The sequence below is a fragment of the Lipotes vexillifer genome, unplaced genomic scaffold (genome assembly GCF_000442215.2).
Source record: "Lipotes vexillifer unplaced genomic scaffold, Lipotes_vexillifer_v1.1 scaffold39, whole genome shotgun sequence".
In the NCBI taxonomy this organism is placed as follows: Eukaryota; Metazoa; Chordata; class Mammalia; order Artiodactyla; family Lipotidae; genus Lipotes; species Lipotes vexillifer.
Window position 1 is genome coordinate 1,034,363 of NW_006787038.1, and position 15,958 is coordinate 1,050,320.

The 15,958-nt window shown below is 38.2% G+C and overlaps 1 protein-coding gene across 1 annotated transcript in view; it reads left to right on the top strand.

The window, feature by feature from the left end:
- BBOF1 (basal body orientation factor 1) overlaps nucleotides 1-15,572 on the top strand; it is a 36,321-nt gene extending 20,749 nt beyond the window's left edge. Inside the window, 7 exon segments of the mRNA XM_007459789.1 lie at nucleotides 2,503-2,583; nucleotides 5,164-5,234; nucleotides 6,145-6,289; nucleotides 7,334-7,827; nucleotides 10,395-10,496; nucleotides 15,204-15,278; nucleotides 15,443-15,572. Of these exon segments, the coding sequence (XP_007459851.1) occupies nucleotides 2,503-2,583; nucleotides 5,164-5,234; nucleotides 6,145-6,289; nucleotides 7,334-7,827; nucleotides 10,395-10,496; nucleotides 15,204-15,278; nucleotides 15,443-15,572 (1,098 nt within the window).
- Nucleotides 15,573-15,958: the final 386 nt, after the last annotated feature.

A 15,958-nucleotide genomic window follows, 5' to 3' on the forward strand; every position in this document is an offset into this window, starting at 1 on the left:
GACAGGAATAAAGATGCAGACACAGAGAATGGACTTGAGGACACGGGGAGAGGAAGGGTAAGCTGGGACGAAGTGAGAGAGTAACACTGATATATATACACTACCAAATGTAAAACAGATAGCTAGTGGGAAGCAGCTGCATAGCACAGAGATCAGCTCGGTGCTTTGTGAACACCTAGAGGGGTGGGATAGGGAGGGTGGGAGGGAGGCTCAAGAGGAAGGGGTTATGAGGATATGGGGATATATGTATACATATAGCTGATTCACTTTGTGATACAGCAGAAACTAACACAACTTTGTAAAGCAATTATACGTCAATAAAGATGTTAAAAGAAAAAAAACTAGTGCATATTCTTTTGGGCCTTGATGTGATTTTTTTTTAAAGAACAATGTTGCCACCTAGTGGAGAAATAAATTTCAGCCCTTTGAAATGGGTGGTGGGCCAGGAAAACTTAAAATTCAAAGGCAAAAGATACTGGCTAATGGGAAAAAATAAGACGGTTATGTGGAATCCCAAATATGGAAAAATTAAGGCAGATGTGGGGCCCATGAATTTAAAAAAAGGGAGGAAAATTAATTATACTGTGCTATAGGATTATACAAATTTAAAAGAGGCCAATTAAGTTTAGCTTATCAAAAGGTATTCAAAGCATAAATTTAAAGAAAAAATTATTTTCATTACCTGATTAACAAAAGGAGCATACATTGGTAGGTTGCAATTAATATTTTTTAAATAATTTGTTTTAGTCTTTCTTCTTTTGACAAAGTGATAATACCCATTTCAGCAAATTTAGCTGATAAGAGAAAATGAAAAACCCTCCCCTCACAACTATATTACTTAAAGATAACCATTGTTAATATTTTGGTATATTGTCTTTAGTTTTTCCACCTCTGCTATGTATAAATATATTTTAAAGTATCTACAATATATGCTATTTTTACAAAAATGAGGTTATGATGTACAAATTGTTTGTTAACCTGATTTTTTCACTTTACATATTGTGAACATTTTTCAATGCCATTATGTATTTTTCTATAAAACCTTTTGACTACATGCATGGAATTTCATTGGGTAGATATATCATGATTTACTAATCGGTCCCTTGTTGTTGGACATTTGGACTTTTTTCTAATTTTTCACTATTATAAACTGAGGAACATCTAAGTAACAAAGTATTTTTCTATATTTTTAATTAGTTTTTAGGATAACTTCCTAGAAGTTATAGTGAAATTTATAGGTTAAATTAGAACATGAACTTTTAAGGTTTTTCATATGCATTGCCTAATTATCTTTCAAAATATTTATTTATTAATTTATAGATTTTTGGGAACCCCAATGGCAATTGAAAGGTCCACCCCCCCATCCCACTGGCATGGTAGACATTTCCACAAATTTATATATTGACATTAATTGTGAAAGTCTTTGACAATATGAGGCCATTTTTTAAAATTGTATAAAAAATACAGGAAGAAAGAAGAACATCTGAAATCATATGATATGGATCAAATGAAGATTTAATACTGTTAGGGCAGAGATCACAGGAAGGAAAATTGTGAAGTATAAGGGAAGACAATATTAGACATAAAATAACTAACCTCTGTATTAAATGGTTACTATTCTAAGTATTTTGTGTGTACTATTTGTTATTTAATCTTTGTCACACCTCTATGAGAATAGCTACTATTATTATCCTCTTTTTACCCTGGAGATTTGAGACTTAGAGAAGATAAGTGATTTGCCCAAACAGCTGGTAAGTCAGAGAGGTAACAGTTGAACTCTGGTCTGTGTGATGGAAAGCTCTTCTCTACTGCCTTTTTTTGTGGCATGAATATTAGATTGAGTGTGCCGATTTCAATCTGATTGGTTCTTGCCAGTATATATAGCCTTCAGGATCATAGCTTTAAGTTAGCTCAATTCTCTTTGCCTGGAAGAATTTTATGTCCTTTTTATTCTATGTAGTTTTAGAGGATAGAAGGATCTGTCTATGGGAATCACAGGGAGATCCTTTTTAGATACTAGGAAGAATTTTCTAAAAATGGGAACTCTTAAAAGGGCAGCCTAGTGAATTAATAGGATTTGATTAGTGATACTTCTGTCTCTAGATATTTTTCTCATAGAAGAGATTCCTATATTAAGTGGGAGATTTGTATAGTCTGACTCCTAAGATTCCTGGTAATTCTAAAATATTATGATTCTGTAAGTCCACATGTTTAAAAGGAAGATATCTGGGGGGGGAATGAATATGATAATAACTTATCTGAATGTTCTGAAAACTGTTATTCATGAAAAGCTTTTTAGAAACTCAATACTGATCTTGTAAATCTATAGACGATTATGAGAAGTATGTTACTCAGAGGGAGGGCATGGAGTTTTTCTGTGTGTTCAGGATTAAGAGGTAATGTATAACAGAAAATATTTCTTGACTGAGAATTTTCCAGGAATATGCCCCAATCCACCCCATTTCCTACTGACCATTCTTTTTTTCATTATTTTAATTTTAGCTGAAGGAGGACTTAAGGAACATAGAGCAGAAACATCAGGAGACTCTTAGGAGATTGGAAGGCAGGTTTTTGGAAGAAAAGGTACAGCATATTTGCATTAATAAATAAATATATTGTGTACTAAAACGATGTAAGTATATTTATATGTATTCTGAGACATCAACTTTTCATTTGGTATCTTATTAGAAGATTATCTTTTTCCCCCCTCTTAGTTAGAGATTCTTGAAATCAAGAGAGATTGTCATCTGACCAAGGCTTCAGGACACATCCCCCACCCCAGCTTGGTGTCTCCTGGTGGAACTAAAGCTCCATGTACCACTTTTTGTAGGGGAGATGGGATTAGAGAGGTTGCTCCGATACACGTGAAGGTCTTCCCTTAGTCAAGCCAACTAAGGATATTAATAAAAGGGGCTCAGGACTTCCCTGGTGGCGCAGTGGTGTAGAATCCGCCTGCCAGTGCAGGGGACACGGGTTCGAGCCCTGGTACGGGAAGATCTCACATGCCATGGAGCAACTAAGCCTGTGCGCCACAACTACTGAGCCTGCACTCTAAAGCCCACGAGCCACAACTACTGAAACCCGTGCGCCTAGAGCCCGTGCTCTGCAACAAGAGAAGCCACCACAGTGAGAAGCCCGCGCACTGCAACAAAGAGTAGCCCCTGTGTGCACAGCAACGAAGACCCAAAGCAGCCATAAATAAATAAATAAATAAAAAGGGGGCTCAAAAATGTTCCTTAGCACGTCACAAACTTCCACATTTCTCTGTGCTTCTAAAGTTAATTCTCAGAGTCCCCCGGGTTTTTCTTTAATTCTTTTAATATTTTCTTTAATTTTTCATCCTTAGGAAAGAAATGAATAAATTTTTTCACAAATTGGTGGGAATGTAGGGAAGTGAGCGTGAGGCAAATCAGTACTCATATCAGGTTTATATAAAAGGATTTGCTTTCAAAAGTGGCTCTAGGTTTCCAGTTTGTGTATTGAATAACATGGGAGTGAGGCAGGAGCAGTATCTAGACGCTTTCCCCCTCAGGCACTTCCTGGCACTGTTAGGAATGGAAGTGCTCAGGAATGGGCTGCTCTCAGCTGCCTCTTTCCTCACTCCACCCTACACTTGATCTCTCTCCTACTTGGTGTAACATTCCACAAACAAATGTTAGAAGTGCTTGGTCAGTTTACAGATTACTTGAATGACAGTGCTTATATAAATAGGATTTTTATGTCTGGAAGTAGGTGGCTGCTGGCCTTTCCCTCATAATTGCAAGATGGTTAATGCAGCTCTGAGAGTCATCTCTCTTAGGGCAGGAAGAAGGGAGGCTCCATCTGTATCTGTTCCTTTTATCTGGAAACCATGAAACTTTCCCCAGAAGCTCTTAGCAGATTTCTTCTTACATCTCTCTGATTGTCCAGAACCATGTTATAATGGACACCAGGGAAAAGGGGTGTTTTGTTTCTCCAGCCACTAGTGGAAGCTGGGAAGGAAAAAGGAGGATGAGAATGAGTGTTGGGTTGTCCAGCCACAGCAGTGTCTGCCTTACCATGTGAGGTACAGACTTCATGGTTAGATACAAACTCCTATACTGGTTTGAGCCCCAGTGCTGCTGGTCCATGGCAGTGGGCTTTCTAGTAAGCCCTGTTCATTCATCTCATACCTCAGCATGTTCCACCTGGTCATATAAAGGACTTCCCTCAGGTTATTAGTATTTTGTTGTGTTTTCCCATTTAATCCTTTCTGTTCCTTGAACCACCAAACCCTTCCCCACCTGCATATTTTTGTACTTGCTATTCTCTCTTCCTGAAATGTTCTTATTGCAGTTCTGGCTTATTCTCATTCTTCAGAGCTCAAATGTCATCCCCTCAAAGAGATAATCCCTAAACCCAATCTAAAATTACCTCCTTCAGTTACTATCTATTTCATTACCCCATTTATTCCATTTATAGCATTTATCACACTCTATTAATTCTCTTATTTGTTTACTTGCTGGGAGGCTGTATAGCATCAAATTGCCTGCGTATGAATCCCTGCTCTGCCATTTACTAGCTATATGATTTTGGACAAGTCACTAACCTTTCTTTCAGTTTCTTCAATCCTTGTCTTTGGAGACAATAATAGTACCTAATTCATAGGTATCTAATTACATTGTTGTGAGCAGTAAATAATACATGTGTAGAACCATGCCTGGCACATAGTAAATGCTCAATGCATTTTAATTATTATTGTTGTTTGGATCTCATCCTAGAATATAAGATCCATGAGAACAGGCGCCTTATCTGTATGTTCACCACAGCATCTCTAGTATCTAAAAAATCTGTTACACTATTAGTACTCAATAGGAATTTGTTGAATGAATGAATAAATGATTCTCATCACATTGTATTTAACAGAAATTTCTCCCAGCTCTGCTTTCCAGGTCTGATGTGGAATTTTTTTCTATTTATATGTCATTTTGCTTTTTTAATGGTGAAATTGGGAAGTACCCTAAAGTCCCTGTGTTCACACTATCCTCTTTGCTGGCTCCCCCACTGATACTTGGAGCACTTCACATCAGGTCATGTGGACAGGAGTATTTTATTTGACATTGTAAAATAAATACTTAACTTTTTATGTGTAAAATTTGTTGTCAGAAATATAACTGTATTAAAACAGCCTATTTTCTTTTTTAGCACCGACTAGAAAAAGAGGCTGAGAAGAAGATAATAATGCTGGCAGACAGAGCCCACCATGAAGCTGTTGTGTAGGAGATCGCTGCCTCTTTTTTCTTTCTAATAGCCTCTCTTACCTCTTTGCTAGTCTTTTTTGTTCTTATCATGTTTTCTACCCCCTTCTCTCTTGGTCTGCTTTCTTCAAATTTTCTGGTTTACTTTCCTTCACTGTTTCTTTCTCTCTGTGTACCCACCCCTTTTCCATCCACCCTTTTTGTAGCAGCATAGTGTGGAGAAAAGAACCTGGGCTTCGAAGTTACACTTTGGTTCTCAACATGTATACTAACTGACTGTAAGAAGATGTCTTAACTTTTTTGAAATTAAATTTCTTCATCTAAAAATGGTGTTAATAATGGCAACTGTGCACAGTTGTCATGAAGTATATTAGTGAAAGTAACACTAAACTGCACTGTGTTAATAAACTAAGTCTCCATGGTTTATTTCTAATCTAATGTGGGTCTGACAGCTCTACTCCAGGGGTGATTCAGGAACCTGGGCTGCTTCCATCTTGTTCTTCATGTCCAGTCACATGTACAAAGAGAGAGCATGGGAAACTCATACCTGCCCTTAATTGCCTTGGACTGGAAGTAACACGTCCCTTTTTACTTTCCTGTTGGTGAGAACTTAGTTCTCAAGATCCCCACCTAACTATTGAGTACCCACCATAAGCTAAATAAGTGCTGGTCATTATTATTTTTTAAAATTATTGATTTTAATTTTTTTTGGTTGCCCCATGCAGCTTGCGGGATCTTAGTTCCCTGACCAGGGATTGAACCCGGGTGGGCCACGTCAGTGAAATTGCCAAGTCCTAACCACTGGACCACAAGGGAATTCCGGATGATCATTATTATTAATGTTAGGGGATTTAGCAGTCATTGTTCTAGTTTGGTAATATTTAAAACTTAGGTCTGTGTTTTGGGATCTTATATCTATCTATTTCAGGCAATTGAACAATGCTGGAAGAGCTGTTTTTAAAGAGAATATTTATCTCCAGAAAGCTCTCGCATACCACCTGAAGGAAGCTGATGCTCTACAAAAAAACTCTCAGAAGTTGCAAGAGACTCAAACTTTCCTTTTACAGCAAAAGGTTCATTTTGATTTTGTTTCCTTTTTTTGTAAAGATTGGGTTGGTGAATACTAAGAATTGAGTATAGTAGTGATGCATAAGGACAATAGGACAATTTTTCTTCTGTCTGGATGGTGTATTTTTCTTATCTGAAAAGTTAATTACTGAATGACTTATAAGAAACTTTAGACTTGGCTTTATAAAGAATAAATCCGAAACATAAATATAACTCCTGTCCTCTACTACCTTAGTATTAATTTTACTTTGCTTAGAGTTGGTCTCTGAATCACTTAGGAACTGTGACAACTGTGACAACAATGGTTTCCCCATGTGAGGTGTATTCTCTCCCTAAAGGAAGTCTGGAGGTAAGCAATCCAGAGCTGGAATGGTAGTGCTACAAATTCGGCAGACACTCAGGCTCCTCAACTTTGTTCTGCAACATATGGCTTTATCTCCTCAGAGTCACCTCATGGCCCCCAGCAGCTGCTGGAGCTCTAACAACAGGGCGGAAGAAGGGCAAGAAGGAAAACAGCATGCCCCTCCCTTTAGAGCTCTTCCTGGAAGTCCTATACAAATTTCTACTCGCAGCTCTTCCATCAGAGCTTAGTCACGTGGCTTTGATGAACACAAGGGAAACTGGGAATTTTCAGCTGGGCTTACTACCTTTCTGAATGAAATTGGGGTTTTATTATGAAGGAGGAAATGGAAAATGGACACTAGGATAGGCATCTAGCAGATTGCCACAGTTTGCAGTATATAGTTGTTAAATTACTGTTTTACTGTACAGTCTTATTGATTTTGGAATATTTTTTTGATAATACATTGAACTTTTCATAATTTTAGAGGAAGGAAAGTTTCTTAATTAGCAAAATCTGTGGCCTTCCTAAGTCCAGGCAGGGACTCTTGACCGTTTCTTACTCTTTATGCACAGAATACCAAAATGTCACCATTGCAACCTGGCCTCAAACTCAAATCTCATGAAGTAATGGATATTAGCGAGGAACTTTTAAGTTTTGAAATTAATTTTTTAAAAAAATCTCTCACCTCTCCATCTTTCTGTTTTAGGAAATCAATGATCTGTTGGTTAAGGAAAAGATAATGCAGCTTACCCAGCAGAGATTACAAATCCAGAGTCTTCAGAAGAAGGTAGTAAGCTTGGAGACTGCCCTGAGTTGTATGACCAAAGAGTTTGAGACTGAAGTTTTAAAACTGCAGCAGCAGGCAATGGTAGAGAACCAAGCGGGTCAGATTGAAATTTTCAAGCTGCAGCATCTTCTTCAGATGAAGGACAAGGAAATGAATCGAGTAAAGAAGCTGGCCAAGAACATACTAGATGAAAGAACAGAAGTGGAAAGATTCTTTTTAGATGCTCTACACCAAGTAAAGCAACAGATCCTATTTAGCAGAAAGCATTATAAACAGGTAGCACAAGCTGCTTTCAATTTTAAAATGAGAGAGGCATGTGCAGGAAGAACAGAATATCCCAAAATCCGAACATTTGATGGCAGAGAGCACAGCACCAACAGTGTGAATCAGGATCTTATGGAGGCCGATAAATGGTACTAATAATGCTTTAATATTTTGCCTTTGTACTGCTCTTCTTGTGCCCTTTAGAGAAATAAAAACCCTGAAAAGTTCAGTTTGGTAATATCTAAGTATTGACTAGATTACTCAGTAAGTTACTTGAGGAGAGGTTCCTGAACTGTCTTACTCATCTTTGTAACCCCTATGCTTAGCATACTGTGTGGGGCTTAGTAGGTATTCTCAGTAGATGTCCCCCCTTTTTTGTGTGACAGAGACTTGTTAAAGGGATTATTTGTTCCATTTTGAATATCATTGTAATATCTTTTAACATGTTCCTTTATTTTGTTATAAAGGTTTGATTAGATTCAGGTTAAACATTTTTTTTTTTTTTTTTTTTTGTGGTACGCGGCTTCTCACTGTTGTGGCCTCTCCCCTTGTGGAGCACAGGCTCTGGACGCGCAGGCTCAGCGGCCATGGCTCATGGGCCCAGCCGCTGCGCGGCATGTGGGATCTTCCCGGATCGGGGCATGAACCCATGTCCCCTACATCGGCAGGCGGACTCTCAACCACTGCGCCACCAGGGAAGCCCTCAGGTTAAACATTTTTGATAAACATGCTTTTCACAAATATTTTGTAATGTTCCCTTTACTATTCTGAGATGAAATTCATAGGTAATAATATCTAATCAAACCTATAATTAAAAAAATCAATATAACAATTCTTTGCAGCAACTCTTTGTTGTACGGAACTGCCCTATGGATTGGAGGACACCCGGTAGTGCCCCCTCCATCATTGTATTAACCAAAAGTCCCCACAAGGCTTTAAAATACACTAGAGATCTACTGCCACCATGATAAAAGTAGTAGAATGATTGAGACATTTGTAGACTATATACAATTGTTGTTTCCTGTTAGCATTTTAATCTGTTTGAATACTTTTCTCCCTATAAACCATGGATTAAATTATAATGCATTTTAAAGATTATTCTGAAAAAATTGTTTTATATCTCAACACGATTAGATTCTTCAAAGGTCTTAAGAAACTTAAAACGACTCCCTACTACTATGACTTAACATCTTATTGAGAGGGCTTCCAAATGTGTTTTCTGTTTTAAATTATTTTTAATAGGCTAATATGTAGGTTCTTTTAAATTGTATAGCTGTTGGGAAGGTTGGACATGGCCAATGACTCTTCTTCAAAAATTTCCATACTATAGTTTTTTTACCTTCTTGCCATATTCAGAAGTCTGTTAATAACACTATTACTATTATTCTATTATAATAATAGTTATTATGATAACTATTACCAAGAGATTCACTTTATTTATTTATTTTTAATTAATTTATTTATTTTTTGCGGTACGTGGGCCTCTCACTGCCGTGGCCTCTCCTGTTGTGGAGCACAGGCTCCGGACGGGCAGGCTCAGCGGCCATGGCCCATGGGCCCAGCCGCTCCGCAGCATGTGGGATCCTCCCGGACCGGGGCACGAACCCGTGTCCCCTGTATTGGCAGGTGGACTCCCAACCACTGCGCCACCAGGGAAGCCCCACTTTATTTTTTAATTTAATAAGTCAAGCAAGTTGAGTCCCCACCATACAGAAGGCAGTTTCTTTTACATTTTTAAAATCTACTGTATATTAAGTGGTATATAAGTTTTCAGAAGAAGGTGCATAAAATGATTCTCCACATTGTTGTTGCAGAAACTGGACACTTCCCTATTCTGCCTCATGAGCAACTTATCACTTTAATCCTAGTGTTCAATAGGATTTCTTCCAGGAAGGCAGAAATTGTAGTTAAAATATTACATTATCTGCTTAAGAGGCAGATTGGGGAAGGACAATTAAAGTATATGGTGATTATAAGGCAAAACCTAAACTTAAAACTAACCCAATTGACATATATGAAAAAATATTTCTTACATTTTACATCAATACCCTATCTACATGTCAGCCAACTTCTGTAAATAGCCAAGTAGACTATGAATCCTTTGGAAAAGTTATGGTATAGATAAATACCTTCCTGGAAGGCTTAGCTGCCTCTTAAGCAGATAATGATACATACAAAGACAAAACGTACAAGAAAAAAACAGTTGTTTGATGAAATTATTTGGAGGTAAGAAATAGACTAGATAAGTTACATGTTATTTTATATATTTACCTCTTATCACTCTATTTTCATAGCAAAATATCTAATACTAAAGACTTGCTAAAAAGGAATTTATCAGTAATTTCACCAAACAACTGTTTTTTTTCTTGTACCTTTTGTCTTTGTGTTATCTGGATACATAATATTGCATTACAACTTTATTTTTTGCTTATTTGTTTAATGTTTGAGCACAGAGTTTTTCATGTTGTTATAGTTTTTCTTATTTTCAGTTTAATGACAACATAACACTTCAAATTGGCTACCATGTTAATGTGCTTTTCAAATTTATGATTTTGTCATGGACATGGTTTGCTTTGTAGTCATTCCATTTGGAAACCTCATAATATTCAGTTATGATTAAGAAATTTTCTCATGTTTACATATTTTATATTTCTTAAAAAGAAGAGATGCTTACTTTGACCATTTATTTTTCATTTTTTTCTTTGAAATTCTTTAGGACAGATATTCAAGGAAATATGGACATTGGAGATTTGACCTGGGAGCAGAAAGAGAAAGTCTTGAGGTTGCTCTTTGCAAAAATGAATGGCTTTGTTCCTAGGTAACTCCCTATTTCAGTAGTGAAATACCAATTTGCTACCAAACCTAGAGGCCATATAGGAAAAGTGAACATATTCTTACTTAGAATTAAGGGAATGGAAAAGGACCAGAAAATATTAATATAAAAGGGTCATACTGCTTAGCTACTGCAACTCCCAGAGATAAAGAATGGGAGATGTGTAAGTGAGCACAAAAATGAAAGAGGTATTAAAGGGGAAAGAAAATCGATCAATCTTAGGTGTTTAAGGTAATGCTTCCTGAGAAGGTATAACATTGTTCAGCTGAATGAGTGGTAACTAAAGAGAAGCATAACAAATGTTAAGATTTTATTGGTCTGCAAAGATAAGTAAATTATTTTAAAGCTGATTATTAATCAAGGGGATCTCTAATACCAAGAAAAAGACCTGGAAAGGAAAATAGAAATCCACAGGTACTCCAAATAATTATTTTTAATGATTAGTTTCACTCTCTTCATTATGTTTTATCAATGACTATAACCCTGGTTATAGTCACTTTATAGTAACTATAAAGTGGATAAAATAAATCAACCACTTACTGATTGCTTGTTTTTTTTTTTTTTTAATGGGGTGGGGGGGTTACTGGATTTGAATTTCTGAAGCTGTATCTCAGGCTCCTTATAAATCTTTCATTTATTTATTTATTTAGACATTTATTGGCCTTATACTTCTTGAAGTTTTTTGTCCCCTGAATATTTTAATTAATTAATTTATTTTTGCTGTGTTGGGTCTTCGTTTCTGTGCGAGGGCTTTCTCTAGTTGTGGCAAGTGGGGGCCACTCTTCATCGCGGTGCGCGGGCCTGTCTCTATCGCAGCCTCTCTTGTTGCGGAGCATAGGCTCCAGACGCACAGGCTCAGTAGTTGTGGCTCACGGGCCTAGTTGCTCCGCGGCATGTGGGATCTTCCCGGACCGGGGCCCGAACCCGTGTCTCCTGCATCGGCAGGCAGATTCTCAACCACTGCGCCACCAGGGAAGCCCCTGATTGCTTGTTAAATGCTTGGCACCATTGTATTGTGGGGATTCAAAAGAATCAAGGGACATTGCCTTTGATCTCAAAGAGCTTACAGTTTGGTTGCCCAAACAAAACCAAGCATAACAAGGAAAAAAATTAGGTGGTACAATAAAGTAAAGATGGAATTCAGACAATATGTCAGTGGGCTAGAGTAGTCAGGGAAGATTGAAAGAGGGTGACTCTGTGGGGTGCCTTGTAGGATAGTGGTAGAGCAGGGAGGGCACATCAGGCAAGGGGTAGACAGCCTAAGAAAAAGCCCAGAGTTAGGAATTGGTGTAGGGTATTTAGGCAACATTGAGGAGAAACTGCCTGTCTTGAGGAAATTTGGTGATGCTAGAGAGTAATTACTAATTAGAAATAAAGTTTAACCTATAGATTGAATTATGATGAGCCTTAAAAACCATGCAGAAAATCCTGAACTTTTGTAGATTCTAGAGTACTGTAACAGTTTTCTTCTCTGCCTTAAAGGAATACAAAGAGCAAGAAGCCAGACTCACTCTCTCAGTGGAAGGGTTCACAGGTCATTGTTCTCAGAGCTGACCTTAATGTAACACAGTGACATGTATGATGGATTGGAGGATAGAAATAGAGTTGGGACCAACAGAAGCTGCTGCACTGCTTTGGGCACGCAGCATTGAGGGCTTTAGGCAAGAGTGAGGGCAGTCGGAATAAAGGGGAGAAACAGAGAAAGTAAGGAAGGAGAAACAGGACTTGGTGATAAAGGACAAAAAGAATAAAGAAAAGGAGTAAATGTTTAAGATTTTTAGCTTAAGAAATGAAGGAATGGTGGTATGAAAGGCAAATGAAAAATCTGGAAAGCCAGCGTGAGGGAAATGTTTAAATTTTATTTAATCCATCCGTTCATTCATTTAACATATACATACTGAGTGCCAACTATTTACTGAAGATATAGTGTTGAGCAAATAAAGACATCATGCTTGATTTCAGGGAGTTTTAGTCTACATGGAAGAAAAACATTGTTCAAATCATCACACAAATAAAAAATACAACTATGACATAGGTTCAAAGGAGTGGTATACAGTGGTAAGAGAGCCTAGATTAGGGGAATCTGACCTAATTGAGGAGATCAGGAAAGTCTCTGAGGAAGCAGAAGCTTGAGCTGATCTCTAAGGGTAAGTAGGAACAAAAGGGGGTGGAAAAAACATTCTAGGCAGAAGAAATACAAGTAGTATTTTCAGTGCTGAACTGGAGATGTGGCAACATATTGGAGTTAAAACCACTTAAGGCATTTGCAAAGACTGATTGGAGTACACATGAGAGTTTAGGAGGGAGATTTGGGCATGTTTAGTGAAAATTGGTAGTTGAGTTTAGGAAAGTGGATGAAGATACAGGAATAAAGGGGCTGAGACTAGAACCTTTAGGAATAACCACAATTAAAATAAACAGGAGAGGGCTTCCCTGGTGGCGCAGTGGTTGACAGTCCGCCTGCTGAGGCAGGGGACACGGGTTCGGGCCCCGGTCCGGGAAGATCCCACATGCCGCGGAGCGGTTATGCCCGTGAGCCATGGCCGCTGAGCCTGCGCGTCTGGAGCCTGTGCTCCGCAACGGGAGAGGCAACAACAGTGGGAGGCCCGCGTACCACAAAAAAAATAAAATAAAATAAATAAACAGGAGAATAAAAAAAGAGTACAACCAAAATAGAAGAGTTTAAAGAATTATAGGCTGAATGGAAGATGGAGGATTTTGAAATGGATTTGTGTCTCTGGTAGACTTTCAAAGAGTTTAATTGAAGAGGTAGGGGTAGAATCCAGACCGCAGGCACTGAATGTCTGTCTCATTGTGAGTTGATATTTCTGTACCCCAGGAAATACAGCCAGAGTACCAGGCCTCAAGTTCCACACTGTGTTGTTTTCAACACTTGGAGAAACAAAGGAATTTGGGTGAAATCTTTCACACCAAATCAGTGAACTTGAACTGGCCACAATGGGATGATGCCTAAGCCTGTTGGATGAAAAAAAGATAAGATAGGAATAGGATGATGAAATGTTGAGATGAAATGAGAAAGCTCAAACCAGCGGGGAGGAATTAGATGATAAAAGGTCTTCCAAGGCAAGTGGAGTAATTAGGAAGTTGGTAAGAGTTCACAGTTGGTTGTATATGATTGTGAATCCAACAATACAATATTTTTCTTTGTGATTGAACTAACTCAAAGGAGTATAACCAATAAACTGCACTCTTTAGTGCATCAACAATCACTCTGGCTATATCTCAGGCACTAGAAGTATCTAAGGTACATTTTTTTCATGCATTATTTTTGAACTATTTAATATAGCCAGATTTTGAATGGGGTTATGCTGCTTTCATATGCACCTAATTGAGGACAAGTTTTAGGAGTGGGGTATGTCTTTATCTGCTGGCAAATCAACCTACTATACTTTTTGTAACTCTGTTAATCTCACTTTCAAATTAGAATATTGAATGAATGATGTTGATTTCCTGGTTTTGTTTTTTTTTTTAGATTGAAAGCAGATTTATTCAGGGTGATACACACACAATAGACAGAATGTGAGCCATCTCAGAGGGCAAGAGGGCCTATTTTTCTGTTCTTAAACTAGAATTTCCAAAGTATAAGAAAAAATTTTCATACTGGGTCTATCTAAATTGGTAACTTTCCTGTGTTTTGAGATTCTTTTTGTGGGAAGGGAATTTTTTGGCCTTGCTTTTGGTCAGTACTCTGGTTCAACCTTGCCCATCACCATTAACAGCTGTTTATTATTATTATTATTAATTTTTTGGCTGCATTGGGTCTTCGTTGCTGCGCATGGGCTTTCTCTAGTTGTGGTGAGCAGAGGCTACTCTTTGTTGCGGTGTGCAGGTCTCTTATTGTGGTGGCTTCTCTTGATGTGGAGCACAGGCTCTAGGTACGTGGGCTTCAGTAGTTGTGGCACGTGGGCTCAGTAGCTATGGCACACGGGCTTAGTTGCTCTGCGGCACGTGGGATCTTCCTGGACCAGGGCTCGAACCCGTGTCCCCTGCATTGGCAGGCTGATTCTTAACCACTGTGCCACCAGGGAAGCCCTTAATAGCTATTTTATGAGTATCATCATGATTATATTCATAAATATTTCCATTTCTTAAGTTCAACATGTCTCAACTTTAAGAGAATGTAAGTTTAAATTAACTTGCCTAATATTATACTGCCTCTATGTGTGTATGAAAGCTCATTTTTGAAAATAAGAAGCCCATCCAACTGAAGCATTTCCCTTTAGCAGTTTTATATTTATTTATTTTTTAAATTTCTATTTACTTATTTATTTTTGGCTGCATTGGGTCTTCGTTGCTGCGTGCTGGCTTTCTCTAGCTGTGGTGAGCGGGGCTACTCCTTGTTGTGGTGCACAGGCTTCTCCTTGCAGTGACTTCTCTTGTTGCGGAGCATGGGCTTCAGTAGTTGTGGCATGTGGCCTCAGTAATTGTGGCGTGCAGGCTCAGTAGTTGTGGCCATGGGCTTCGTTGCTTCGCGGCATGTGGGATCTTCCCAGACCCGGGATCGAACCCGTGTCCCCTGCATTGGCAGGTGGATTCTTATCCACTGTGCCACCAGGGAAGTCCTATATTTGTTTATTTATTATTATTATTTTCCTTTAGCAGTTTTAAAGTGTAACTGAAATACAGGGCATGTGGAGACACTGCCTCATTGTTAACTTATACCCACTACAGGAAATACAGCCAGAGTTCTAGACCTCCAGTTCCAGACTATATTGGTCCTGATGATGAAACAACAAAGGAGTTTGGGTAAGCTCTCTTGACAAAGCAATGAACATGAGCCTGATCATAACAGTGGTTGTAGACATCTTATACATACTAGAATTGAGTGAGAATAACATAACAAGTATATTGTTCTGAACCAAGTGCCATGTGTGTGGTTGTTGACAAGTCTTACTTTGTCATTTTTGTAGGGATGAAAGTAAGCTTCAAGATCAAACCTTCATCACCCAGCAAGTGCCAATCTTAGACTCTACTGGTGAACTGGTGATACCCAATATTCAGAAATGATCACAAGAGTCTGACATAGTAAGGAGTCTGTAATCTAACCAAACAATATACATAATTGTTCCCCTTCCTCATGCAGCTTCCTCTAAGTCACAGTTCTTTTCTATACTAGTCAGGAGCTCTCAGGGATCAGTGAAATGAATAATAACATTAGTGTGAGATTGTGGACATTTTAATAAACAATATCCACACTAAGGAAGGCATATATTTAATGCAAATGCATATTTGTGCCTCTTTTAGTGTGGAAAACCTATAAATTGCCTTTTGAAATATATAGCCCAGTTAAAATATGTACTATCCTTTATGTAAGAATAAACATAGTGACCATGTAACTGTTGGCTTTGGACAGAGGTGGGAAGTCTGGGTCACTATAAGCTAGCGGACAAAGGCATTATAAGGAAGAACGGTACCATAAAAAAAAA